Source organism: Phasianus colchicus, chromosome 5 (assembly GCF_987193195.1).
Source record: "Phasianus colchicus chromosome 5, bPhaCol1.hap1.1, whole genome shotgun sequence".
NCBI classification, from domain to species: domain Eukaryota; kingdom Metazoa; phylum Chordata; class Aves; order Galliformes; family Phasianidae; genus Phasianus; species Phasianus colchicus.
The window spans coordinates 46847493-46870539 of NC_143440.1; the positions used below are offsets into that span (position 1 = coordinate 46847493).

At 37.5% G+C, this 23047-nt stretch overlaps 1 protein-coding gene across 2 annotated transcripts; it reads right to left on the minus strand.

Moving 5' to 3' along the window:
- Positions 1-1112: 1112 nt before the first annotated feature.
- LOC116228759 (serpin A3-4-like) lies at positions 1113-22267 on the minus strand. 2 transcript variants are annotated; one of them, XM_090142036.1, is made up of 5 exons: positions 22144-22267; positions 11644-12289; positions 6188-6458; positions 2593-2743; positions 1113-1419 (listed from the first exon to the last, which is right to left on the minus strand). In XM_090142036.1, the coding sequence occupies exons 2-5, from the start codon at positions 12275-12277 to the stop codon at positions 1231-1233; spliced, it is 1245 nt and encodes a 414-aa protein (XP_089998162.1). In that variant the 5' UTR covers positions 12278-12289; positions 22144-22267; the 3' UTR covers positions 1113-1230. The 2 variants fall into 2 exon arrangements, with proteins under 2 accessions (XP_089998162.1, XP_089998164.1); XM_090142038.1 differs by lacking the exon at positions 22144-22267 and adding an exon at positions 14137-14173.
- Positions 22268-23047: the final 780 nt, after the last annotated feature.

A 23047-nucleotide genomic window follows, 5' to 3' on the forward strand; every position in this document is an offset into this window, starting at 1 on the left:
ACAGAAATAAAACACTGATAGATGTTCTGAAAGAAGAAGTAAAAGTAGACAGAAAAGGAAAAATAAATAAGCATGTACATTATGAATGTGACTTTCGGTACTGTGTATCCTAATAGTGAAAACATACCCTATAATATTGCTGCTATACTAACCATGAAGCAGATGAGAAATGGAGTACCAATATCATGTTACTGGATAGTCTGGGAACAGAAGGGTTCATGTCAAAAGACATGGTATAAGTCACCAATGGGGTATAAGGTGCTACCAGTAGGGTGCTCTATCCTACAAACAATACTGCAGTGGTGCTTACTACCGTGGGTGATCTCACAGGGCCAGATGGTATTGCTATGGGCACTGGCACCTTGTGGACATGGCTAGTGTTTCCTCTAGAAACTGATTTAGGTTCAGGCAGGGGCTGAAAGAAATTCTGTGGCTGCTGTAAGCCGTGTATCTGGTTCACAAAAGTTTGCTCCAGGGAGTTGAACTGCAGAGATCTAATCTATGTCTTCCTTTCTTAGACCCAAGTCTGACATATTTATCCTGGAACAAGTATGAAGTGGGAAGTCTTACAGACTAGTGTATATATGCAAGAATATACGCTAACACATCTTTCTGTGATCTCTTTGTAGCAGCCAAGCTACCACAAAAGCCAAGATGCAAGGAAATAACAGACTCACTGGAAAATGGCACTTTGCAAGGTAGTAAGCACTATGTACTTTAAAAGCTATTGTAGACTTGGTAGGAAAATGGGCACAAGTAGCTAAGTGCCATAACTTACACCCATTCATCAATCAATTAAAAAAAAAAAAAAAAAAAAAAGTGAGAAGGCAGCCACAACTGTGAGGGAAGGAGCAGGGTTGCACAATCCTCTCCACCCAGATGCTCCTCCTCTTCCCTGTTTGAAAATTTATCTGTGCTGTCATTATCACACGGGCCTATTCTGTTTCAGATCTAATGATAATTTTGCCTGGATGCAACCTGCGTAAAAAAAAAAAAAAAAAAAAAAAAGAAAAAGAAAAGGTACAAACAAATCTGCAACTATGACAACTTAACTTGATAAAGTGTCTCATCTACAAAAAAAAAAAAAAAAAAAAAAAAAAAAAAAAAAAAAGAGTGAATAACATAGTTTAAGGGGTGGAGAGCCCTCTGTAGCCATGCCATGCCATGCACATCAGGTGAAACACTGGATTTAACGGTGGTGATAACTGCATACCTAATGTGTATATTAGCTTAATCTTTTTCCAGAGGGTTCACAATTTTTCCCATGAACAGTATGTTTTCCCTTAAAGTTATGACCAATAAGAAGGGTCTGTTCATTTTAATGACAACTGGAACGGACATAGGCACTATTTCCATGCCGGTGGCAGCTGCTGCTTCAGTGCCAGTCTCATCCACCTTTACCACAGCCTGATGAATAGCCTGTGAACAAACAGATATGTTACAAGTCAAGATGGTACAAAACCAGATTACCTTAAGAGGAACTGAGCCAGAAGTGTCTGGAGAAGTTATTAATAAGAAATTATCATCAAGTGGACAAGCACGAGTCTAATGCACAAAAAGAACAACCTCAGGGGAAGAAAAATCAACAGACTATATGAACAGTGGCTTTCTTCATCTTAGAGTACTCATATCTGTTGAAGAGGCATACTCCTGCTCATAACAACAGTATTTTTCCATTTTTTGTATTTTGTTTAGTTTTTGTATTTTATGTTGCCAGTAGTGCAAATCTACAAAGCCAGAGTAAATTTGAAAAGAGCAAAATCACATTGGATTTTTTGACAAGTTTGTACAGTTGAAGAACTAGCATACAGATAAGCACAATGAGTAGCATCCTGCAACTACATTTTTTCATCTTCCTTACGAGCATGTGACTATTAGGGACAAACAAGGAGTTCTATAAATTGAAAGTTATAGCAGAGAAATGTGTAAGTTCTAGTTTGCAAAATTGAGAGGTTCAGAGACTCTAATTCACTAACTTTCACCTGCAATTCCACCTAGTTGTTTTGCTTATGTTTGGCAATGAAATTTGCACTACAGGGTAGCCCTGATCATCAACTTTATGAATCTTGACACATGACTTATGCCTGGACCTGACACTAATGGAATTCATTGTTCATAGGCTGGAGGCCAAATGTTTTCTTTTTGCAACTATGTTTTTCTTTCTCCCAGACTTTAAAAGTAGGCACTGTTTTTCCTCTGCCCTCTCTACTATAATACACAAGTAATGATTAATCCTGCATCTCCCTATTTGTCCACAGACAAGATAAAGAAGGTAGACATACGTAGAAGCAGCAAAGTAATGGCTAACAGTACAGTGCAGGGGATACTTAAGTGTGGAGAGGCAACGATTTGGTAATGTCTGTTTTATAATGTATCCCCATACGGATAAAAAATGCCTCCCAGATTTGAAACTTGGAACCTACTCCTATACAATTCCGCTGACAGCCCAAGTAACATGGGTGAATCAACTGCTGCCTTTTCATGTAAGGTGAATCTTCCTCATGTTAGTATTACACCATGAATATTCGAAAAACAATGTAATGTGAACATCAATAACCATAAGAAGGGAAAAGAAAAAGCAGTATCACTTACCTGGGAAATTCTGTGCTGGGGTTGTCCAGTGATACCAGATAGGTCAGCCTTATCAGTGAATAGATCCATTATGCCCATTTTATATAAAATGTTTTTTAGGTTGTATCTCCCATGAAGAGTGAATTTTGGAAGATACAAGTTTACTGAGTTGCTGGAAAAGAAGTGCAAGAATAAAATTAAACTTTCAGGCATGATATCACAGTACAGGGCAGAGTCATTTTGCTTCTCCCCAAAGATATTTTGTTGGCAGGGTCTCTCTACTCTACATGATTAATAGAATCATGGAATGATTTTAGTTCCAACTCTCCTGCCATCTGCAGGGACACCTCCCACTACATCAAGTTGCCCAAAGCCCAATCCAATCTGACCTTAAATGCTTTCAAGCATGGGGCACCCACAGCTTTTCTTGGCAGCCTGTGCCAGTGCTTCATCTCCCTCACAGTGAGGAATTTCCTCCTAATATCTAAATCTACCTCTTTTAATTTAAAACCATTAACCACCCTCCTACCACTGCTCTCCCTGATTAAGAGTCCATCTCCAGCTCTCTTTTAGGTGACCTGCAGGTACTGGCAGGCCGTAATGAGTTATCCCCAGAGCCTCCTCTCCTGCAAGCTGAACAAGTCCAGCATTCTCATTCTGTCATCACAAGAGAGGTGCTCCAGACCTCTGAACAAATGTGTAGCCCCCCCCTGGACCCTCTCCTACAGGTCCTTGTCCTTCTTATGCTTCAGAACCCAGAGCTGAATACAGTAGTCCACTGCAGATGGAGGCTGCTAAGACTGAAGTACGGGCATATAATTGCTTCACTCTCCCTGCTGCCATCCCTCTTTTGAAGCAGCCCAGGATGCAGCTGGCCTTTTCTCGGTTGCAAGCACACACTGCTGGCTCATGTTGAACTTCTCAGCACACAATACTCCTATATTCTCCTTGGGGCTGCTCTCAATCCACTCATTTCTCAGCCTTTATTCACGCTTGCGATGGCCCCAGTCCAGGTACAGGACCTTGCTCTTGGCCTTGATGAACTTACTGAAGTTCGTGAGAGATATAGTGGCATTAATTCAGAGAGAAGAAAAGAACAAGCAGCAATGCTGGTTCAGAAGTTAGGGTCTCTAGTCTGCAGTGAGTCAATACTACAGTAAAGATGCGCCTCCTAAGCTCCTCATATGACATTGTCAAAAGTTAGCCATACATTGCATACTTCAGGGAAGATCTTACACACACTCCATTACTGGAGGGTACAGAGGATATGCCTTATGAAAAAGATTCTTTCAGGTGTCTCAAATATTACTATTTAAAAAAAAAAAAAAAAATGCTGTGCCATTAAGTTTATCATACAAATTAAGAACAAAGAAGATAACAAGATATACTAAGGTTGCAGGGCAATGCGTAGCTGACAAAGTAACAAAAAAAGTACACAGACATCAACTACTTACTCAACAAGATAATTGTATGTCATCTGATGCCCAATTTATTCATTTTTGTTATACTTTATTCTTTTTTTTTTTTTTTTTTTTTTTAAAGTGACTACTTTAATCTTTCAATAAATTAATTACAGCTCCATTCCATTCCACCCCATATCTTCCTTGATCTTTCAAGCAGCATTTTCAGTCAGAGGTCATTCTGACAGTGCTGATTTGTCAGTACAGTTTTCTGGTCATAAACCAGGTTCAGGTTTATAGGGCAACGAAGTGTGGAGCACTTAATGAAACTTGCCAAAAAGCAAGCCATGCGGTGGACAAGTGGAAAGGTAAGGGCTTGTGCTTTCACCGTAGCACATTCCACAGATTGAATGCAAAGTGTGGCTGGTAATCAAAAATGAAAATCCTAGTGGATTGAAAATGGCTTTCTGATCTCCTGCTTAATTTCTGATGGTACTGATTACTGACTCAAAGGAGATGCAACTACAATTGCATCATCTTTCTTTCTATTACATACAGACACTCATTCACAAGCCCCTACTTGTTTTCAACATGCAGGAAAGGGAAAGCATATAGCAACAATGTGACTGGGCAAGAAGCACTGGGATACACTTTCCAGAAGAGACAGGAATGTTTTCTCCACAGTTCAACCATTACATTGATCTCAGCTGTCTGTAGTCAGCTGCACTGATACTTTGGCAGTGTCTCCCATTCAGCAGCCAACACTAACCAACAATACTACAAATTGGGTTAATGTCAGCTTGCAGATATAAAAACAGAGACAAAAATAGCTTGTCCCAAACTCTTACGTCATTCCATATCCCACAACAAAGACATTTATTGATGCATCCCAGAAGCTGTAACACTGAAAACTACAGGCAAAAAGGGGAGGAGTTGAAGTTATTAGTTTGCAGGAGAGAGTTGGCATGAGGAAAGATGGAGAGCTGCATAGAACAAGCTCATGATAGTGATACATTTCTAATATTAAAAGTGCTATATCTCCCATTCACAGCTTTAAAGTAAGTTTCATTTGGGGGAAGAAAGGAGACAAAACAAAAAATATGCATTTTATTTAGTATCTCTCATAGTGATTTTGAAGGTAATTTGTGCTTCTTTGGCAAAAATGCTTCATAAGTAACTTGATTCAATTTCTGATTTGTCCTATAGTGAAAGTGACCGATCACATAGCTGCTCCCAGAAGTTTAAAAATTGTAAAGCTGCACTGGAAAATATGCATTTTATTTCTGACAATTTTTAAAATGCAAAATATGTTTGATTTTTTTTTTTTTCCTGAAAAGTTTTGACAGTAAATCAGCGTAAAAAAGCGTGAAACTGTTTTAGATATTAAGATGCTCTTTTGTCTTGAAAATTGATAATTCAAAACAGTGTTCAAATGTGTATGTGTGAAGGTCTCTTATGTGATGTATTCATAAATTTGAAGAATAAAAGGGCTTCATCCTGCAAACATGTTTTTCCCATGCTTGTACACATATTCTGCGCCATCAAAGACTACTACTACATATAACACTAATGGATACAGAAGTGTAAGATATGTTGCTTTAAAGCAAATGAACTTTGTCTTCTAGTCTCCATGTAACCTTGAAGCAAGTGTGCCTTAATATAATATTGCCTTTCTAAGTCTTCAGAGAGTCTGAATTCAATGGCTCTGCAACATATTAAATACTCTATACACTTATCACTGAACTTTGTCCTCACAATTGTCACATGAACATTGCTATTTCAACATTAAATGTGTAATTACTGATAAAAGTAAGGAGAGAAAGGAAGAGCCAAGAAAAATAAAAAAGTCTTCAGGAAAGTGATATGAATTTAGTTGTAAATAGAAGAGAGAAGCAGAAGGTAGAAAAACAAAACCAAAACAAAATAACGATTAAAGGTATTAAGGCAGCAAACTGGGACCTATAGACAGTTGACATCAGGAAACAGAATGTGAGAGTAGCGAAAGTCCTGTAGCAGTGAAAGCTTTCAGTTCATGCAGTATGAATGTGAAAACACAGCAGTATCAGAGAGTCAAATTTCAGATTTGGTCAGAGGGGATTTTTGAATAGATTAAAATAGAATTTAAAATAGTATCCCAATTCTTTATCAGAGCTCAGCAGGTTAAAATGTATGCATCTCCTTTCTTACCATCTGAACCAAGAACTGCAGAATTTTACCTTTTTGAGACTAATGTTCTCCATCTTGCCATACGTTCACAAGACAATTTTTTTTCCAGCTTCCTCATTCTTCCTTGATCAGGCAGAACAAAAAATGCTGAAGCACCTCCTTTGTAATCCATCTGCACTACAGTGGAAGACAGTTGTTCATCATAGCCATGCTTGAACGCGCCAATTCCAAACATCATTGGGACTTCAACAGGCTTGTTCCCATCCACAAAGAATTTTTCCTTTTTAGTGTATTGTGGATTGAAAGGTTTTTCCCATTCAGCTTGAAATACAAGAGATAGAGTTGTAGGATACTATGAGATACAGGATATAGGAATGACAGGACACAGTTGCAGAGGCATATACTGCTATATTTGGATAAGATTCAAAGATAAGTTGGTTTGCAATATGCACTTATTCTTACTGAATACTCGGAATAATTCAATAACAGCACAGTAAGTAGACTGTGATGTACAAAATCCCCTCTTTTTATAGCCAGACAGAATAAATTTAACTGTTATCAAGTGTGTGATTTTCTCTATGAAGATAGTTTTACAGTGCCTACAAACCCCTCATATAATGCAACTTTTAAATGGGAGCTCAGAAGAAGACAGATTATCTCCTTTCCATACCTTCTTTCCACACCTAAGGAACTTATGAAGGGGGTAAATTCTCTAAAGAAATGAAGAGATTCAGGTTAGTTGAAGAGAGAATAGTTTTATATGCCACTTTTTCTGATTGTATGATGGTCAATAAAGTCATGAAGAGTTTAATTCTATCATACTGCTAGGTTAAAAAATAAAACAAAATAACAGAAACCCCTCATACTGTCATACTCAAAACTTCAAATTTTCAAGAGCTCTTCACTAAGTTGTGGTGAAACCCACACTGAATCCTCTCTAGATACAAACTTATAAATCAAATTCCAACTATCTGTCTCATCCAATTTGGAGACTGAGCTGAAAAAGTCTGAAGAATAGTTTTGGATTTGTTTGTTTTGTTTGCTTGTTTGTTTTTAAAGAAAGAAGTCTTGCTCTGCAGTAAATTTTACCTTGAAGAGCAAAGGTCATTTTTGGTTCCATGAGTAAAGAGAAAATAAAATAAAATAAAATAAAACAAAACAAAACAAAATAAAATAAAATAAAATAAAATAAGCTCCATAAGAAAACAAACAAACAAAAAACATGAAAAAAGATCACATTTGAATTCTGGTTTCTTTTTAACCAATGGCAGCTTGGTAGCTGGTACAAATTAACTGATCATCTACTGTTTCCACCATTTGTGGAACAGATATAAACAATACATACTGTTCTGAAGCAGTGATATGAGCTTTCATGTCTTGAGCTATGAAAATATAAATCAACAACAGTTTCGATGACACTTTCATGTTTCTTAATTAATAGTGACCACAGTAACACAGTTTTGATGTCACAGACTGATTTTCTGTAAAACCTTCATTAAAAAAACTGGGGACCTCTATCATCAGACATACAACAGGCAAGACTTCTGTTTTGACGTGGTTTAAGGAAAAAAAAACAAACAAACCCAAAATGAATCACAGAAATATGACACATTTCCTGAAAAACTCAAACAAATTTCACGTAGTGCTCCACTTAAGGAGAATATCCACTGATTTTAAAGAGGGCTTTACTTGATTAAAAACTCAGGATTTTAAGTTTTAAAACAGAGAATAAAAAAAAAAAAAGTCCTATACAGCAGAACATCTATTGTAATGGTCTCCTCTTTCTTAGGAGGCTGCCATGTAGGGATGGCACCTCTACCAATTGTTTTACAAGTTCAAGTAAAAAAAAGAGACATGAAGTATGATATTTTCTGGTGATCATCCTAGCGAGGCAATAATAAGGGACTAGTGCACTGTGGTGAAATTTCATGGCCACTGTTGGAGAGCCAGGAAAACACAGCCAGAATTTTGTCCCTGGGGAAGGACTTCTAAAAACTAAGCTAGGCAAAAAAAGGGGGGAGATAAATCACCACTGCTGTGCACAGAAAGTTGCAATGTATAGAGAATGGAAAAGACTTTATAAGTATGTTCATAATGTGAAGTTTCTCAGGGCTTTTTTCTTATTGTGTATTGAGCTTTTCCTCCTAGTCATATGAGGCTCTACTTCTTTGCACATCCTTACATGATATTTCTACCAGATAAATTATCTAATAATATTTTCCTCGTTTGGTTTTCAGAATATGATGAAATGAGTAAGAGAGGGTTTGAAACAATTAGAATATTTCAGTTGGAAAGGTCCTACAAAGACCATCAAATCCAAGTGCCTGATCTCTTCAGGGCTAATAAAAAATTAAAATATATAAATACAGGCACTGTATAAATGCTTCTTGAACTCTGGCAGGCACAGAACATCAACCACCTTGCTAGGAAGCTTGTGCTTCCTAGGGTGTTTGACCATTCCTATGAGAAATAATTTTTTCCTCATATCTAGTCTGAAGTTTCACTGGTGGAGTTTTGTGCCATCCACTCCCTTTCTATCATGACTTAACAGGAAGCAGGGCCTGGTATCTCCATTTCCCATACTTAGGACACTGCAGGGAGTGGTGAGGTCACCTCTCAGCCTCCTTTTCTCCAGATTGGATAGCTCAAGTGTTTTCATCCTGTTCATGAAAGACAAGTCTTCCAGCCCTTTTATTATCCTTGTTATCCTTTTCTGGACGTTTCAAGGGCCTTAAGTTCCTTTTTATAGTGTGTAGCCCAGAGCTGCACCAGGAGTGAGGTGACACCAATGCTAAATATAGTGGGACGATCGCCTGTTTTTGGTCAGCTGACTGTGCTTTCTTTAAAGCACCTCAAAATACAGTTTGTTCCCTTGGCTGCTCATGCTGAACTGCTCTTACTATCACTCCCTCATTGCCCAGTTAGTCTCCTTCTGCTCATTTCCCAGTCTATATCAGTGTTCTGTAACTGTGTTCAGCACTACTCCATCCCAGGTGCAGCAATTGACATTTCCCTTTGTTGACCTTCATGTCATTAATGATTGCTCAATATTCCAAATTCTCTAGATCCCTCAACAAGGCCTCTCTTCCCTCCAGAAACTCAACAGCACCTCCCAGTTTAAGTATCATCAGCAAAACTGCTGAGGTTGCATTCCACTCCTGCATTCAGATCACCAATAAAAATATTGAACAGAACCTAATCTAGGATTGATTTCTGGGACACATCACTAATGACAGCCAGCCAGGTGTAGCCCTGTTCACTTCAACACTTTGAATTTGACTGTTGAGGCAGATCATCACATAGCATAGCATGAATCTTTCTACGTCACAATTGGACAATTTCTCCAGAATATGAGGGACAGTATAAAAGGCCTTACTGAAATCCAGGAAGATTACATCTACTGCCTTCCCTTCCCTCTAAGTGAGTGTATTCATTGTGGAAGGATATCAAACTACTAAGGCAGGACTTTCCCTTTGGGAACCCATGGTGACTACTAGGTTTGATAATAGTTCTATTCTTTAAATGCCTTTCAATAGCTGCCAGAATAATATCCTTAATTTTCCAGGGACTGAGGTTAGACTGAAAGATCTGACATTTCCTGAATCTTCTCTCATGCTCTTTGTAGACAGATATAACACTGGCAAGCTTTCAATAATCAAGATTCTCCTCAGATATCTGGCCAAGATCTTTGGTAAATTATTGAGAACATCCATCTGTAACATACGCTACCTCCTTCAGTATTGTTTCAGTACTCTGGAATGAATGTTAGGCCCCATGGATCTCACTGAATCCTCCAATTTGAATTTCTGCCCTGCTTTCTTGATTTGCAATGCAATGAGATTGCCTGCCTGCTCCTGTGGTTTTAAAAGGTATTTCTTAAAAAGGATCAGCTCTCATAACCAACTCAAAGCTTCTAACGCTGTCTGAGTAGTTGGAAGTTTGCTCTCTTAAAATCCAGATTGGCAACTCTGCTGACCTTTTCCTCCTTATACCAAAAATTTTGAACTCAACTATTTTATAATGACAGCCTCCTATCATCACATCTCCCACAAGACAATTTCTATTCTCAAACAACAGGTCTAGGTCATCTTTTCTAGTTTGCTTAGTAAGTACTTATGGCAGGAAGAAGGAAGTTATCTTCAATATGTTTTAGGAATTTTCCAGCCTTACTTGTTGCAGCTGTATGGTATCTCTGGTTTATGTCTGGGAAGTTGAAATCTCCCATAAGGGTGAGAGCAACCACGCCCAAGATTTCCCCTAACTGCCTATAGAATAATTCATCCATGAAATCTTCCTGGGTCTGTGTTGGTAGTAGATATCCACAATGACATCTGCTTTGCTATTGCTTCCCCTTAACCCTCACCCAGAGGCTCTTTACTACATTACCCTTAACAGCAATGGCTGTACAATCTAATCTCTCTCTTACATAGAGTGAAACACTTTCACATTACCTGCCCTGCCTGTCCCTCCTGAACAGCTGATAACCCTCCATGCCAGTACTCCAGTCATGGGACTCAGTTCACCAAGTTTCACTAATACCATTGCTATCATAGCTCTGGAAAAAGATCAAAGCTTCCAGTTCTTCCCATTCGTTCCTCATACTGTGTGTGCTAGTAGAAAAACATTTCAGATATGCTCCTAACAACAACTGTTATTAAACCACTTATTGATCCTTACAAACTTGCTTCTCTTCTTCTTGTTAGATCAGCAGTCAAAAAAAAAGCTTTGGGAAGATCTGTAGGTTGTAGTTAAGCAGACTGTATAAGTTAATTAATCAAGCTTATTGTCAATAGGCTTATATTTTATATAGGGATGGGGTGGGGGAAGTCCATTTCTTCACTGCAAAATTTTAATATCTGTGAATCAAAAAACAAAACAAAAGTTTGAAGATCTATGCCTTTAGACACATTAGGATGCCAATGACACTATTACTGAAGTTAGTAAAAAATAACATCAGTGTGAAACTAAAACACATCTAGCTTCAGGTATGAATCTATATACAGTAACAGCAGAACTGTTGAGTAAATGCATGAATTTTCTTTTAGATTAGAAGCTAAGATTTGCTTTAACAGTGTTCTTTTTGAATTTAATTCTGAAGTTGTTAAACCAAATAATAACAACAAAAAACAACCAACTGAATTGGAGATAAAATTAATTCCTGGTTATCAAAGCATAAAAGAAATTATATATGTATCACAAAATGTTATGGGAGTACATATTTTAGTGCACAGAGGTGACTTCCTGATAATATATTTTGATTACTCTTTACCAGGAAAGAAATGTATATATTCAAACATAAAAGGAAAACTTGTCTTAATTTTTTCTAGGACTTCTCAGCAGCATCAAGCTGGTACCTTTGTTCATAATTGAATGAATACCAAAAGGAACACACGCCTCAATTCCTTGTGAGAAACTATATTGTAAAAAAAAAAAAAAAAAAAAGAGGTTCAGGGCTGATCTGAAGAAATAATGTATGAAATCAGAGAATGAGATATGCATATCTTACCGTTAAAATAAATATAACTAATGAGAAGAAGTTCAGTAAGTGGATCAAGGTTATTTATCAGATCCTTGATTTTCCCATTGGTTCTTTCTGCTACATAATCATTGATCTTCGTCTGGGCTTGATCAGACCTCTTGAAGTTCATAGGATAAATTTCACCTTCATAGAATTCTCTGAGGTTATTCAAAAATCTTTGTTGTGGTTTCAGTTGATCAAGTACAAACAGGACATTTCCCATATTTAGCTGCAAACCCTCATTCTTTCTGTTTACCATTTGTATGAGTTGACGATAACCTTCATGGATTTCATTTTCAGAAATCTCACGTGGATTAAAGTGAAGGACCCTAAGAATCTGTGCCAAAGTATCAGACCTGGCACCAAGAGTCAGCATTGCAAAGGCAGTAGAGATGCTCAAAGGAGAGAAGAAAATATTCCCACTGTTTTCATGAGAAGAAATCTCTTTGTAGAAGCAACAAGCAAACTGACAAACACGGTTCCCTACAGCCTGCTGTGGCATGTTTCGGTTTTCTTTTCCTCTTTGATTTTGGTTTCTTACAACTTGGTGATAAGGCTCATAGGGATAAATGTTGGAATGAATCCCAACAACTAAAAGGCAGAGGAACAACAACAGCTTCATGTTTCTATAAATCTGTAAAAGAAGAAAATAAAAATGAAATCTGTCTTACAAATTTTTTTACCTCATGCTTTTCAATAAATCTGTCCTTTCACTGTACAGATCTGGCTTGGTAGCAGTTATTCCAAGCCATTTTAATTCAAATGATATCAGCTTTCTATTTCAAGGAAGTAGGTTTTGGAGGATTACTCAATCCACTGAAGAAGTTATGAAAGAATGAAAATTAAAATCAAAGCAAAGCAATATGAAAGGCACCCTCGTTAAGGTTAGGCTACTTTTCCTTTGGAACAGTTTTATTTCCAGTATTCTATTTTTAATGTGACTTTAAATGTTAAAAATCCTTTAAGTCATAAAGACAGGTCTCTAGAACAGAGAATAAGGGAGCCATCAATGCCGGTCAATTACAGTTAGTATGATGAAAAATTCAAAGTTAAGGAAACACTCAGTATTCCTCCATCGTGACAATTAATGTTACACAATTTTAAATGGGCTTTGGATAAACATATAAGCAGACACCAGAGAGAAAGTAAATGAATTAGTTAATAAGGAAGTGATGAGAATTTTCTGTGATTCCTTAAAGCTTGACTAATTAAGCACTATTTTTTAAAAAACTGCCACATAGCTTTGAGCAATTACAGATTGATCAAGACCATGGAAATACAGTGTTGTTCATTAAAAAAGGAAGTGTTTCTACTGCATGCAAAGGTTTAGATAAGTGACCAAACCAAATCACCTAAAAATCAGAAACAAACAAACAAAAATTAGAGAAACAGGAGAACAATTAGAAAACAATCTTGACTTCACAATCAAAAATACAGTAAAAGGTGACTTTAGCACAGAAGGCTGCAATGGCAAAAAGTGAAGATGAATGAGTAAACTCTAGAGGAATAATACTAAAAAATACCCATAGAATAGGAAAGCCTTTTTCAAAGTAGTGCATAAACCATCCATTCACTTCTGCATACTATTAAGTTCAGAAACAAATCTTAATGGTACTGCACATGGTTCAACAACTTTTTTTGAGAGAATAAAGTAAAGACATGGAACAAAACTGGATATAAAAAGCATCCTGTGGCATATTGCTACTTTATCTACAAAACCATTAATAGAATAGAGTACTCCCCAGAGAAAAATACGAATAATTACAAAGGTGAAACATGTCTGATTTGGAAAGAGAAATAGTATTTAGCTTTCATATCTTATAAAATCATGATGTCTTGTTGAATTTTTATCCAACCATGATCTTTCATTTGTGTTCTCCACATTCTTATATACTTTGTTTCTCCAAAATTCAGTGAACTCAGAATACTGATCTCCACTACAATGTATGTTATATATATATTCTTTAATCACATTTTTTGAATATTGTGCTTACAGAAATGGTACTATTGCTAGGAAAGGACAAGAACCCCCTGCCAAAACATTTTTGGTCATCATTCACTTTTATGCCTAGAACACATTTAAAACAGTACTTTCTGATTTGTTAGTGACTTGCTCTACTGTCACTCATACTCTTTTAACTCTATCTGCAGTACTTTTTTTCTGAATTCTCTAGAAACTTTAGAGAGCAAAACATAAATCTCTACTTTTATGTTATTTCATGCACATCATTTGTTATTTATCACCCTTTTGCTTCATTGAACTCTAAAACTTTTCAATGTGCAGTCTTCTGAAAGAGGGAAATGCTATACAAATGAGCTCTCATAGAGGACTGATCTTACATATTTAAAAATAAAGTAATAAAACAATACAAAAAGTTTAAATTGCAGTCTGATTGAGAACAATATAATTTCTCAATTGATTAATCAGAAATTGTTGTAACATTTGACAGTTCTTCCACAGCAAAAAGATGCATGACTTACAGTACAGTCAAAAGGGTCTCCTGTTGTGTTCACCAGGTCTGCACAGGTCCTTGCTCAGTTGTTTATGCTGCTGAACACAGTGCAGGGTATCCTCTAGCAAAGGTTAAGATCATCTAAGGGCTGTGACTCACACATTATAATTTTAGAGATTAGGCAGAGCAAACAATGTTGAAACTAGTTTTACTGGACACCTAACTTTGCTGAATATATGTCTCACACGTGACATTTTATTATTCATGAATATCTGATTGCCCTGGTTAGATTCAAAACTGTTTTCATCAAACTGAACTTCTGATTTTTCTTATCGCAACACATTTCAACTGCCAAAAATCTATTTTTTTCTACAATAAAGAGAATCAACAGAAATAATTACAGTTAAAGGTCTTGAGCATCATTTCCAATGACTACAGCATTGCTGCCACAAGGACTAGACTTAATGCCCTGGAATAATCCATCTTTTTGTGAATTAGCCTGATTGCTTGTATCCTGCATATCCATGCTGGGGCATGCTTCTCCCTAGACAAACTCAGTGATGGTTCTAAAAGATGGAGAGTTTAAAACTGTTTTGCTACTTCTGCAAATGCAGCCATAGGTGTATCAGACTATCCACTCCCACATGGAGAAAGCACTGGCAGCATGATCTGCTATGGCAACTCCAGGGCCACTCACACAGCTGTGTGCCCAAATGCAAAAGAATGTGGCCGGGATGCTATTGTACATAGGTGATCCCAGGTACAAGTATGGCCTGGGGACGGGGGCGGAAGCCTAAGAACGTGGGTGTTAAATAGAACAAGTCTTTAGACCAGCTTACTATCTTGGTATCTGGTTTGTGGGTAGCAGGCCCCTCTGATCATGTGCCAAATTCATTTGTGTTAGATCAGACAGTCCAGTACCCTGAGCTCAGCCCTATTCACTACAGTGAACCACTGTCATTGCTGTGGCAAGTTGGTGGGAGCAGAGAGACAGCAGTGTTGAACAGGAAACATCTGTAGATCATGTAGTGTAACCTCTTGCTCAAAGCAGGATCAGCTATAGCAGTTTGCTTGGGACTGTCTTAACTGTGATAAAGACAGCACAATCTCGCTGAACAACCTATTTCAGAGTTTGACCATGCTGTCAATAAAACAGGTTTTCTCATACATTTAAATGGAATTTATTTTATCTTAATTTGTGCTCAATGCCCCTTGTCCTGTCACTGAGAAGAGGGTAGCTCTTTCTTTGCTCCTCCCATCACAAATCAAGAATTTATTAAGTGACCTTTTCTTCTCTAAGCTTAACAATTCCAGCACTCTCAGTTTCACCATGTATGTCAGGTCACCTTTCTTACCCACTACTAGAACAACGCCACTATACCCATGTTCTTGTACTGGAGCCCAGTGCTAGACACAGCACTCCAAATGTGCATGCCATGAATGAGTAGAAGGAAAGCATCACCCACTTTGACCCACTGGTGATAATCTCTCTCATGAAGCCCAAGATACTCTTGACCTTCTTAATGAAAAGTGCTCATTGGTGGCTCACGCTCAGCTTGGTGTCTGCCAGAAACCCCAAACCCTCAAACACAGTATCTCATGTCTCCATTTCAAGAATTGGAATAACATTTGTTCTTATTTCCTTTTAAAATGCAAGCATTTTAGGAGAGGGAACAACTTTACACAAAATAGGTGGAGTTCTGATCTCAGTGCTCCATCTCCAAGCACCATTGAAATACTAACCACAACAATAGCTCTGTAATATTTTCTGGCAGGCAAAAATGCAAACAGTGAAAGTTGTTGATGATTACAACCTATCAAGCAACTCAGCAGATTGCAAAAAAAAAAAAAAAAAAAAAAACAAACCAAACCCAACAACAAAAAAACTCTTAAACATATTGCTTATGAAGTAAATCTTGAGAAATAAAATGCTTTGTCGTTGTATACTGGACACTCAAATAATGTGTTCTTTAGGCATAACATTGACTTGAAAGAGTTTTTGGGGTATCGTTTTTACTGTTTCTTGTGTAAGAGCCAGGAATCTCACTTAGAACTAACTTTTAATAATGGGCTACAGCTTTCATAGTGTATGAAAGGTGATTTCTGATGAAGAAAGGAAGGAAGCCTAATTAAATACAGACGCCATGCTAATGACAAGGTGATGGATGAATGACTAAGCTAGATTTGCACACACCTAGACCACACCTCAGGACACTTGTACAGAGAAAGCCTGGCAGTGAAGAGGGAAAAGTCTGCCCTACAGTTGGAAAGAAGACAGAGAAAATTGATGCAGGATCAATGTACATGAAAAATGTAAATCTCTTACTACTAGCATAAAAGAAAATCCAAACGCTTTTCATGTTTTTCTAGAGTGAAGCCATCAGAGTCCTTCATGTGAAAAGAGGGGTAGCAGTTTCTGTCTCAACTGTACAATGTACGTGATGAAAAACTTCAACTATAAACAATTAGTTATATCATAATTATAAGCAGAATACTGATTTATAAAGAATTCAGCCATTTTGTGTAATTTTGAAAACTGGGATATTCCAGAGTAACTGAATATTTTGAAGATACAAAGTTAATAGCGAAAGAGGAAATTCCCTCAACTATACTAGGAGCTTTTCAAAAAGTTCTCACATAACTGGCACTGAATTGTTCATATGTGATTAAGTTCCAGATGGCAGTACTTAGTATATCTGTTTTGTACAAAGATAGTGAAATCAAGGGGCTTATTTATGCGGAGTTCCTCTCTACAATAACCAGTAACCACTCATAGGAAGAGTAGGGAATTCTACTCCATAAGGCCACAAAGCCTCTTCTTAACTTTGCTAAACCACAGATACCAGGTGTGTACATACTTTCAAATGGATGGAAGAATGTCTTAATTTGTTGTCCATTGAAACCAAAGCACTTTTTCATAATGATAATTAAAAAGGGAGGCAACAGGGACAAATTTATATTATGTTGTACTTTTCTGGAGCTGTCAGTACTTTCTTCTGAAAATTTAACAGCCTATAAAATGAGGTACAGCCTATAAAATGAGGAAGCTTATACCTAATTTAGAATATCTGGTTCTTTGTAATAACAAAATTTTGCCTTTTAAAAGTGTTTCAGAGCTTGTAGGATTTCTAGAAAATGATTGCTCAGTAAGTAGAGCACCGCTACAGAAGATTTACAGAAACAGAAATCACTTCAAGACACCTCTGTTTAGTTATGGGGTTTTTAGCAATCCAGTGTTCCCTCCCAATAAATCCATTCTACTACACAGCAAACCAGAAGAAGAAACAAAACAAAACAAAACTAACCACTAAAGACCAAAATCTTCTCTTGTTGTTACCTTGTTCTCTTCTTGTCTACATGTTACCATAACTTCAATTATCACTGGAAATGCATGGATGTAGGTAAAGGTATGTAACTGTCTTACAACACAGGTTTTTGTTTGTTTATGTCAATATCCTCAAATTCTGTCAGATTTTCTTCAGGAAATGAGAGAAGTGACTGTGGTTTGGTAGCTCTTTTCTCCCCTGTCCAGCTTTCCATCTCTTTATCTGGAAAGGAAGAAGGAAAATATCCTATCCATCCTCTCTTGACATATCTTGTGCTGCTGAGGATTCAAATGTTCTAACTCAACAGAGCCATACCATACTCGAGTCCTCTCTGCCCTTTTGGATATTCTTGCTTTCCTAGTCACAAATAAGAGCTCCAGGAAAGTAAACTGAAAGAATAAGGAACATCCTCAGTACAGTACCTCTCCAGAGGACAAATCTCACTTCTTTCCACATAATCTTAGCCTCAAATTTGGTGTCCTAACAACACCCTCTTCTTGTGCCCCTTCAAATCACTCCCCAGCCCTCCAAGCATCAACACTGTTCCAATCACTACCTCTTCCAATGACTCACTGCCAAGTATTCTTCATCTTCTCTAACTCCTCTTGCCATCACCTCCAGCATCAACTTTTTTAACATCATAAAAGCTAAAATGATCACATGAAGAGGTGAGTCTGTAAAGAAGTAGGGATTCATCTTGGGAGACCTCATTGTGGCCTTCCAGTATCTTAGGGGAAATTGTAAACAGGAGGAAAACTGGCTTTTTACACAGCCTTATTGTGAAAGGACAAGATGGAATAGTTTTATAAATTTTTATGCTCCATCTTTTGTGAAATTTTATGATGTTTAGATTTTTGTCAGAGAAAATCTGCATAATATTTTTTCCTCTTAATTTCAGCACTTTCACAGTCCCCAAACACTAATACTATGATAGCAGACATAAAAGTTAGTGACTTTCAATGGTCAGTACTTACTATCAGCTGTTGAAATTTTAATTAAATGGGGAAACAAAACCATCACAGGGAAGAAAATCCCTCTATATTCAAAATGAGATTCATTGCTCAGCACAAAGAGGAAATTTTCAAGATCAACTTAATAAATCATTCATAGACAACCTCCCATCCTCCCCAGTATCCTCTTCCATTTTTCCCCCACTTCCTCCTTCCAGTTTTGGCCTTCCTTGTGCAAGGCATTATGCCACAAAAATCACAAGACTAAAGAATTTAATGTCCTGCAGATTGTCAGATCAATGGAAATTCCAAGTCATAGAACTATATCATGACACTAATAACATGCATCTGAAGGAAAAAAGAGTATGTAATCCAGCTCCAAACTCTATTTTTAATCAATATATCTCAAAGTGCTTCATATTATCACAGCTACACCAACAGCTGTTTTGTAGAGAATATATAGACAGTCGCATACTATGTCAGTACAAAGAACAGAAACCAGAGAAGAGAATGACAATTGTAAGAAGAGACATGATCAAGTTCAGATACACTCAGTTAAATGATGAGCTATGAAAATTCTGTAAACAAATGTAAAAAATATGTTACTTCTTAAGAGGATGGGGAGGAGTATTTGAGAGATTATCCTAAAAAGAGAAAGTAGGGCTGAAAAGAAAACTTTTCCATCCTGGGGCCTAGTTCTATAGGCTGTTATTCCTTGCAACAGATTGTTTGGTAGTACCAGAACTGAAAGTAAGATAATTGAGACAGTGATGTGATGCTGAAATCGTGCAGACCTCTAGAAGTCAGGCTAATTATGCTGCTGTTGTGTTATTGCTCAGATGTGACAATTCAGCTCTACCCAGCAAAGTGATGTGCAAAACACTCATGGTAATTTATTAAGAACAAACTTAGGTGACAAGCATGAAATAAAATTGCCTGAATTGAACATAAACACCATCTCTCTCATCAAAAGAATCCTTTTGGATAGACTTAAAAACTAACAGAAAGCTCCAAAATTAAACTCTATTAGAACTGAGAATTGGCCCTAGATAGCAGTTCCAGCATTTCTCTAAGGGAAATTATATGGATCAGAATTAAGTTGGAAAACAAAAACAGTACTTTACACATTCTCTTTCAGATATGCCTGAGAATCCATAGTGCTACCAAAAACAAAACTCCATTTACAAAGACGCGTTCTGGAAAGCAGCATACATCAGAGTGCCAAGCAGCATGACTCCACTGCTCCTGATACCTGAACTAGCTTGTCCAGGGCTCTCTAAGATATTTCCATAAGCAGCTGCTTTGCACAGTAGAAATAATCTAGGAAGTAAGCAAATCTGGCAAGACTAGCTCATGATGATGCATCCTGTGACGATGAGCCCAAGGCAATACAGATGTTACTATGTGAAAAAGGAACTAAACATATAATTGATTACAAAACTATGGAAGAATTTACAAGCTATAGCAGTTGTGTATTACTGTAGGGTCTTTATTCTTTCAGAGTAATTCAGAAAACTTTTTCATAGAAACACTAGACAACATCACACCAGGAGATGAATTATAGTGATAACTGGAAAACAGAGCTCACTGTAAATTGTATCCTGGTACATAGATCTGTGTACAGATTGAAACTGCAACTAAAGAAAAGATTTGGGTACTAAAAAGTTGAACGGGTAAAATTCAAGCTCTGCAGCAACAGACTCATGTGCACAGAGATTGTGTGAATTAGAGGTACTGGTAAATAAATGGAGGGAAAACAATGTACTCTTTTCTGGATGTCGAATCTGCAAAAATACATTGTACCCTTGGACTCATAAAGGCAGTGAAGCGAAAAAGGAAATGGCACAGAACAATTGAGAGAAAACTTCAATGCATCTCCTAGAACAGAGCTCTCACTGAAATGGAGATTAGATCAGTGAGCAGATCCCTCAACAGAACACACTTTGGACTTAAATAAATGTAACTCTTAATGGGAATACTTCATACTTCAGCAAGCACTTCTGTGAAGTTGCAGGGGAAGATTTATTTACCCTTGCTGGAAAAATGACATGCGTTTTTTGAAATGATTATTTTTTCACATCTGTAAAACAGTCTTTGAGCAAAATATCACAGCAATGCAGATAGTAGTTCTATTGGTCCATTGCATCAGCCCATTGTTCAGCAGACACGCTATTTCCAGCTACAATATTGCAAATGTTTGCAGTTGTTTTCAGAAAGCTAAACTCCATTATCTCCATTCTGATAGACTGAAAATCGAGCTCTGATCTGAACCTTGCACTATTTAGTAAGAAGCAAATAAATGGACAAGCTAGAGTATGTGATATGTGAAATTTAACTTAGCAGAAAGCAGACAATTAGAATGCTTCTAATGTCCTTAAGCTACACTCATGGGAACCGTAGGCCCACACAGTTGTAAATAAATGGAATTTTTCATTCAGGCTGTATCCACCACTTTATGCTCTTGATAAAAATCAGTTATAAAATGAACACAATGAACATGTGTTCAGTGAGCTACGGAAAACATTATCCAAGCATAGGTGAGTATCAAATGTCTCCAAATACCAAAAGGAAGATGAACAAGATACATAGGATATGCTGCTTTTCTGGAAAAGGTTTCTGTTAGTCAGTACAGTCTAAAGAAAATGAACCCTAATACAATAATCAGAAGCAATAGCATCAATACTGGAAGAGAGAGCTACAGGTCCAGAGGGTAAAGCACATCAGAGATTTACCAAGCTTGGTCAACTCATCTGATAAACTACTTCTGGATTACTGGAACTATTTTCAACATCATTGCATAGCTAATATATTTGAGGTGGAGAGAAAGATTGAGTACTGAAAGTTGTTCCCATGATGACTGAACTCAGTAGACACAGAAAAAGTGGGGTGTAGCATGGAATGAGCAGCATGAGCTAGAACTGAGGCAATAAAAGAAAAGGGAATTGCCGTCACCTTAATTACCATGTATTAGATGATATATGCTTCAAATGATTCAGCTCAATTGCTATACAAATGCTTTTCTTTTCCCAGCAATCTGTGGAAATCTTCAAAAGCTAAATATACCTTTAAACCTATTTGGAAAAAGAGAGATTGTAACTGTATCAGCACTGGACATGAGAAATTTGGCTGGCTGAAGAGATTCTGTGGAGACACAACGCAATGTCAGTGTTGTAGTGTAGATGCTATGCTTCTCACTTTGCTGAAATGAGCGTTCAGTGTCCTTGCTTTGATCCATTGCTCTGCAAACAGCATGCCCCTTTTCAGATCTTGCAATATACAGCCCCCACCTCACCATGCTGAGCACTTAGGCATCCTTCTCAGCCACCTCATCTATCTGCCAAGCATATGCCTGAGCAGTATATGTCTTTGATGGATTGGCACTTGGACAAATCTTCTCTCCATTTAGAAGTCTAACACATATGGATACCAGAATGCTGTTTGGTAGGAAGAGGTTCAGAGCATCACAAGGGGAGAGACACACCTTCCAGAGGAAGAAAGGAGGAAACAGCAGGTAGCTTGGATTTCCTCAGGTCTGACACCTCCACAGACCTTTTTTACCTCTTAAGCCAGGCATTGAAGAAATATATGTGTGTGTGTATGCACATATTTAAAAATTGCTTAACAGGCTGTGGTGTTAAAGAAAAGAAAAAAGCAACAGTTGCTTAAGAGCTGTTAAGTCAAGAGACGCTTTATAACAGCTAGTAAAGCAGGAAGATCTTTGGCAACTGCAGGACAGAAAAAAAATGCACAGGAACTCACATTTTGTATTGGTCCAGTAGTGGCTACTGCTTCCTGAAAAGGGCCTCATTCAAGCAAGCTGATGACAGCAGGAGCCTTCCTCCCCAGTTTCAGCAGGCACTGAGTGGTGCTATGAGACCCTCTGCACTCCACCATGCTTCCTGACCATCTACAGGGCAAGCTGCTGCTCACAAATGGTTCCATGGCAAAAGGATGCTGAAAATTTGCATTTGCCTCAGCCATCACCTGGAGAAATCTCATGACATTGTCTCTGAAATTCTGTGAGACTGTGGCAGCCTACTTACGTTCCTGAAGGACAAAAGGGAAACCCAAGTGAGGTCAGAGAAGAAAACTCCAAATGTTGTCATTTTCTCTAAGCTGTTTAAGAAATCAAATTTCAATCTCTTGGAGTTTCCTTCAGGTATCATAAGTTCAGCTTATAATTTGCCCATTGCAGTGGTTTCCTGAACTTATGGGAACTAGAACAGGTCAGTGCATGACAAACAAGGATGCAAGTTTGTAGGTGCTATGTAGTCTCTTGTAAAGCTCTGTGTATATTCTCAAAACCTCCAGTTAAAATGCCCTTCCTTCCATGCAGGAGTAGGTTATCTCTCACTTACATCAGGGTAACAGTGGGCACTCAAGCATGGTATTTTGGGCTGTTCTCACATTACAAAGCAAACAATACAACACACAGAAAGAACAGGAATCAGCTCCTGCTTTTGTGGTCTGATTAGTTTTGGGTTACTAGGTTAGTTTTTACTGGCTCTTGAGAAAATATTTTGTACATTCACACATAAAAAGGTACAGTAGTGCTATTTTTCTCATCAAGTCATGGTTAATGTGTATTTCTGAATAACTCTGAGTGGTGAAAAGCATATTTTATTCTTTACTTCTGCCAGTTTTAAAGTAGTTCTCTGGTGGG

What these genes read in the sequence shown, in the direction of transcription:
- LOC116228759 (XM_090142036.1), bottom strand. Translation starts at nt 12,277, where the DNA reads ATGAAGCTGTTGTTGTTCCTCTGCCTTTTAGTTGTTGGGATTCATTCC. An exon ending in AGAACATTAGTCTCAAAAAG is followed by an intron (nt 2,744 to 6,187) that starts GTAAAATTCTGC and finishes CTTCTTTTCCAG; the next exon opens with CAACTCAGTAAACTTGTATC. An exon ending in CCCAGCACAGAATTTCCCAG is followed by an intron (nt 1,420 to 2,592) that starts GTAAGTGATACT and finishes GTTTGTTCACAG; the next exon opens with GCTATTCATCAGGCTGTGGT.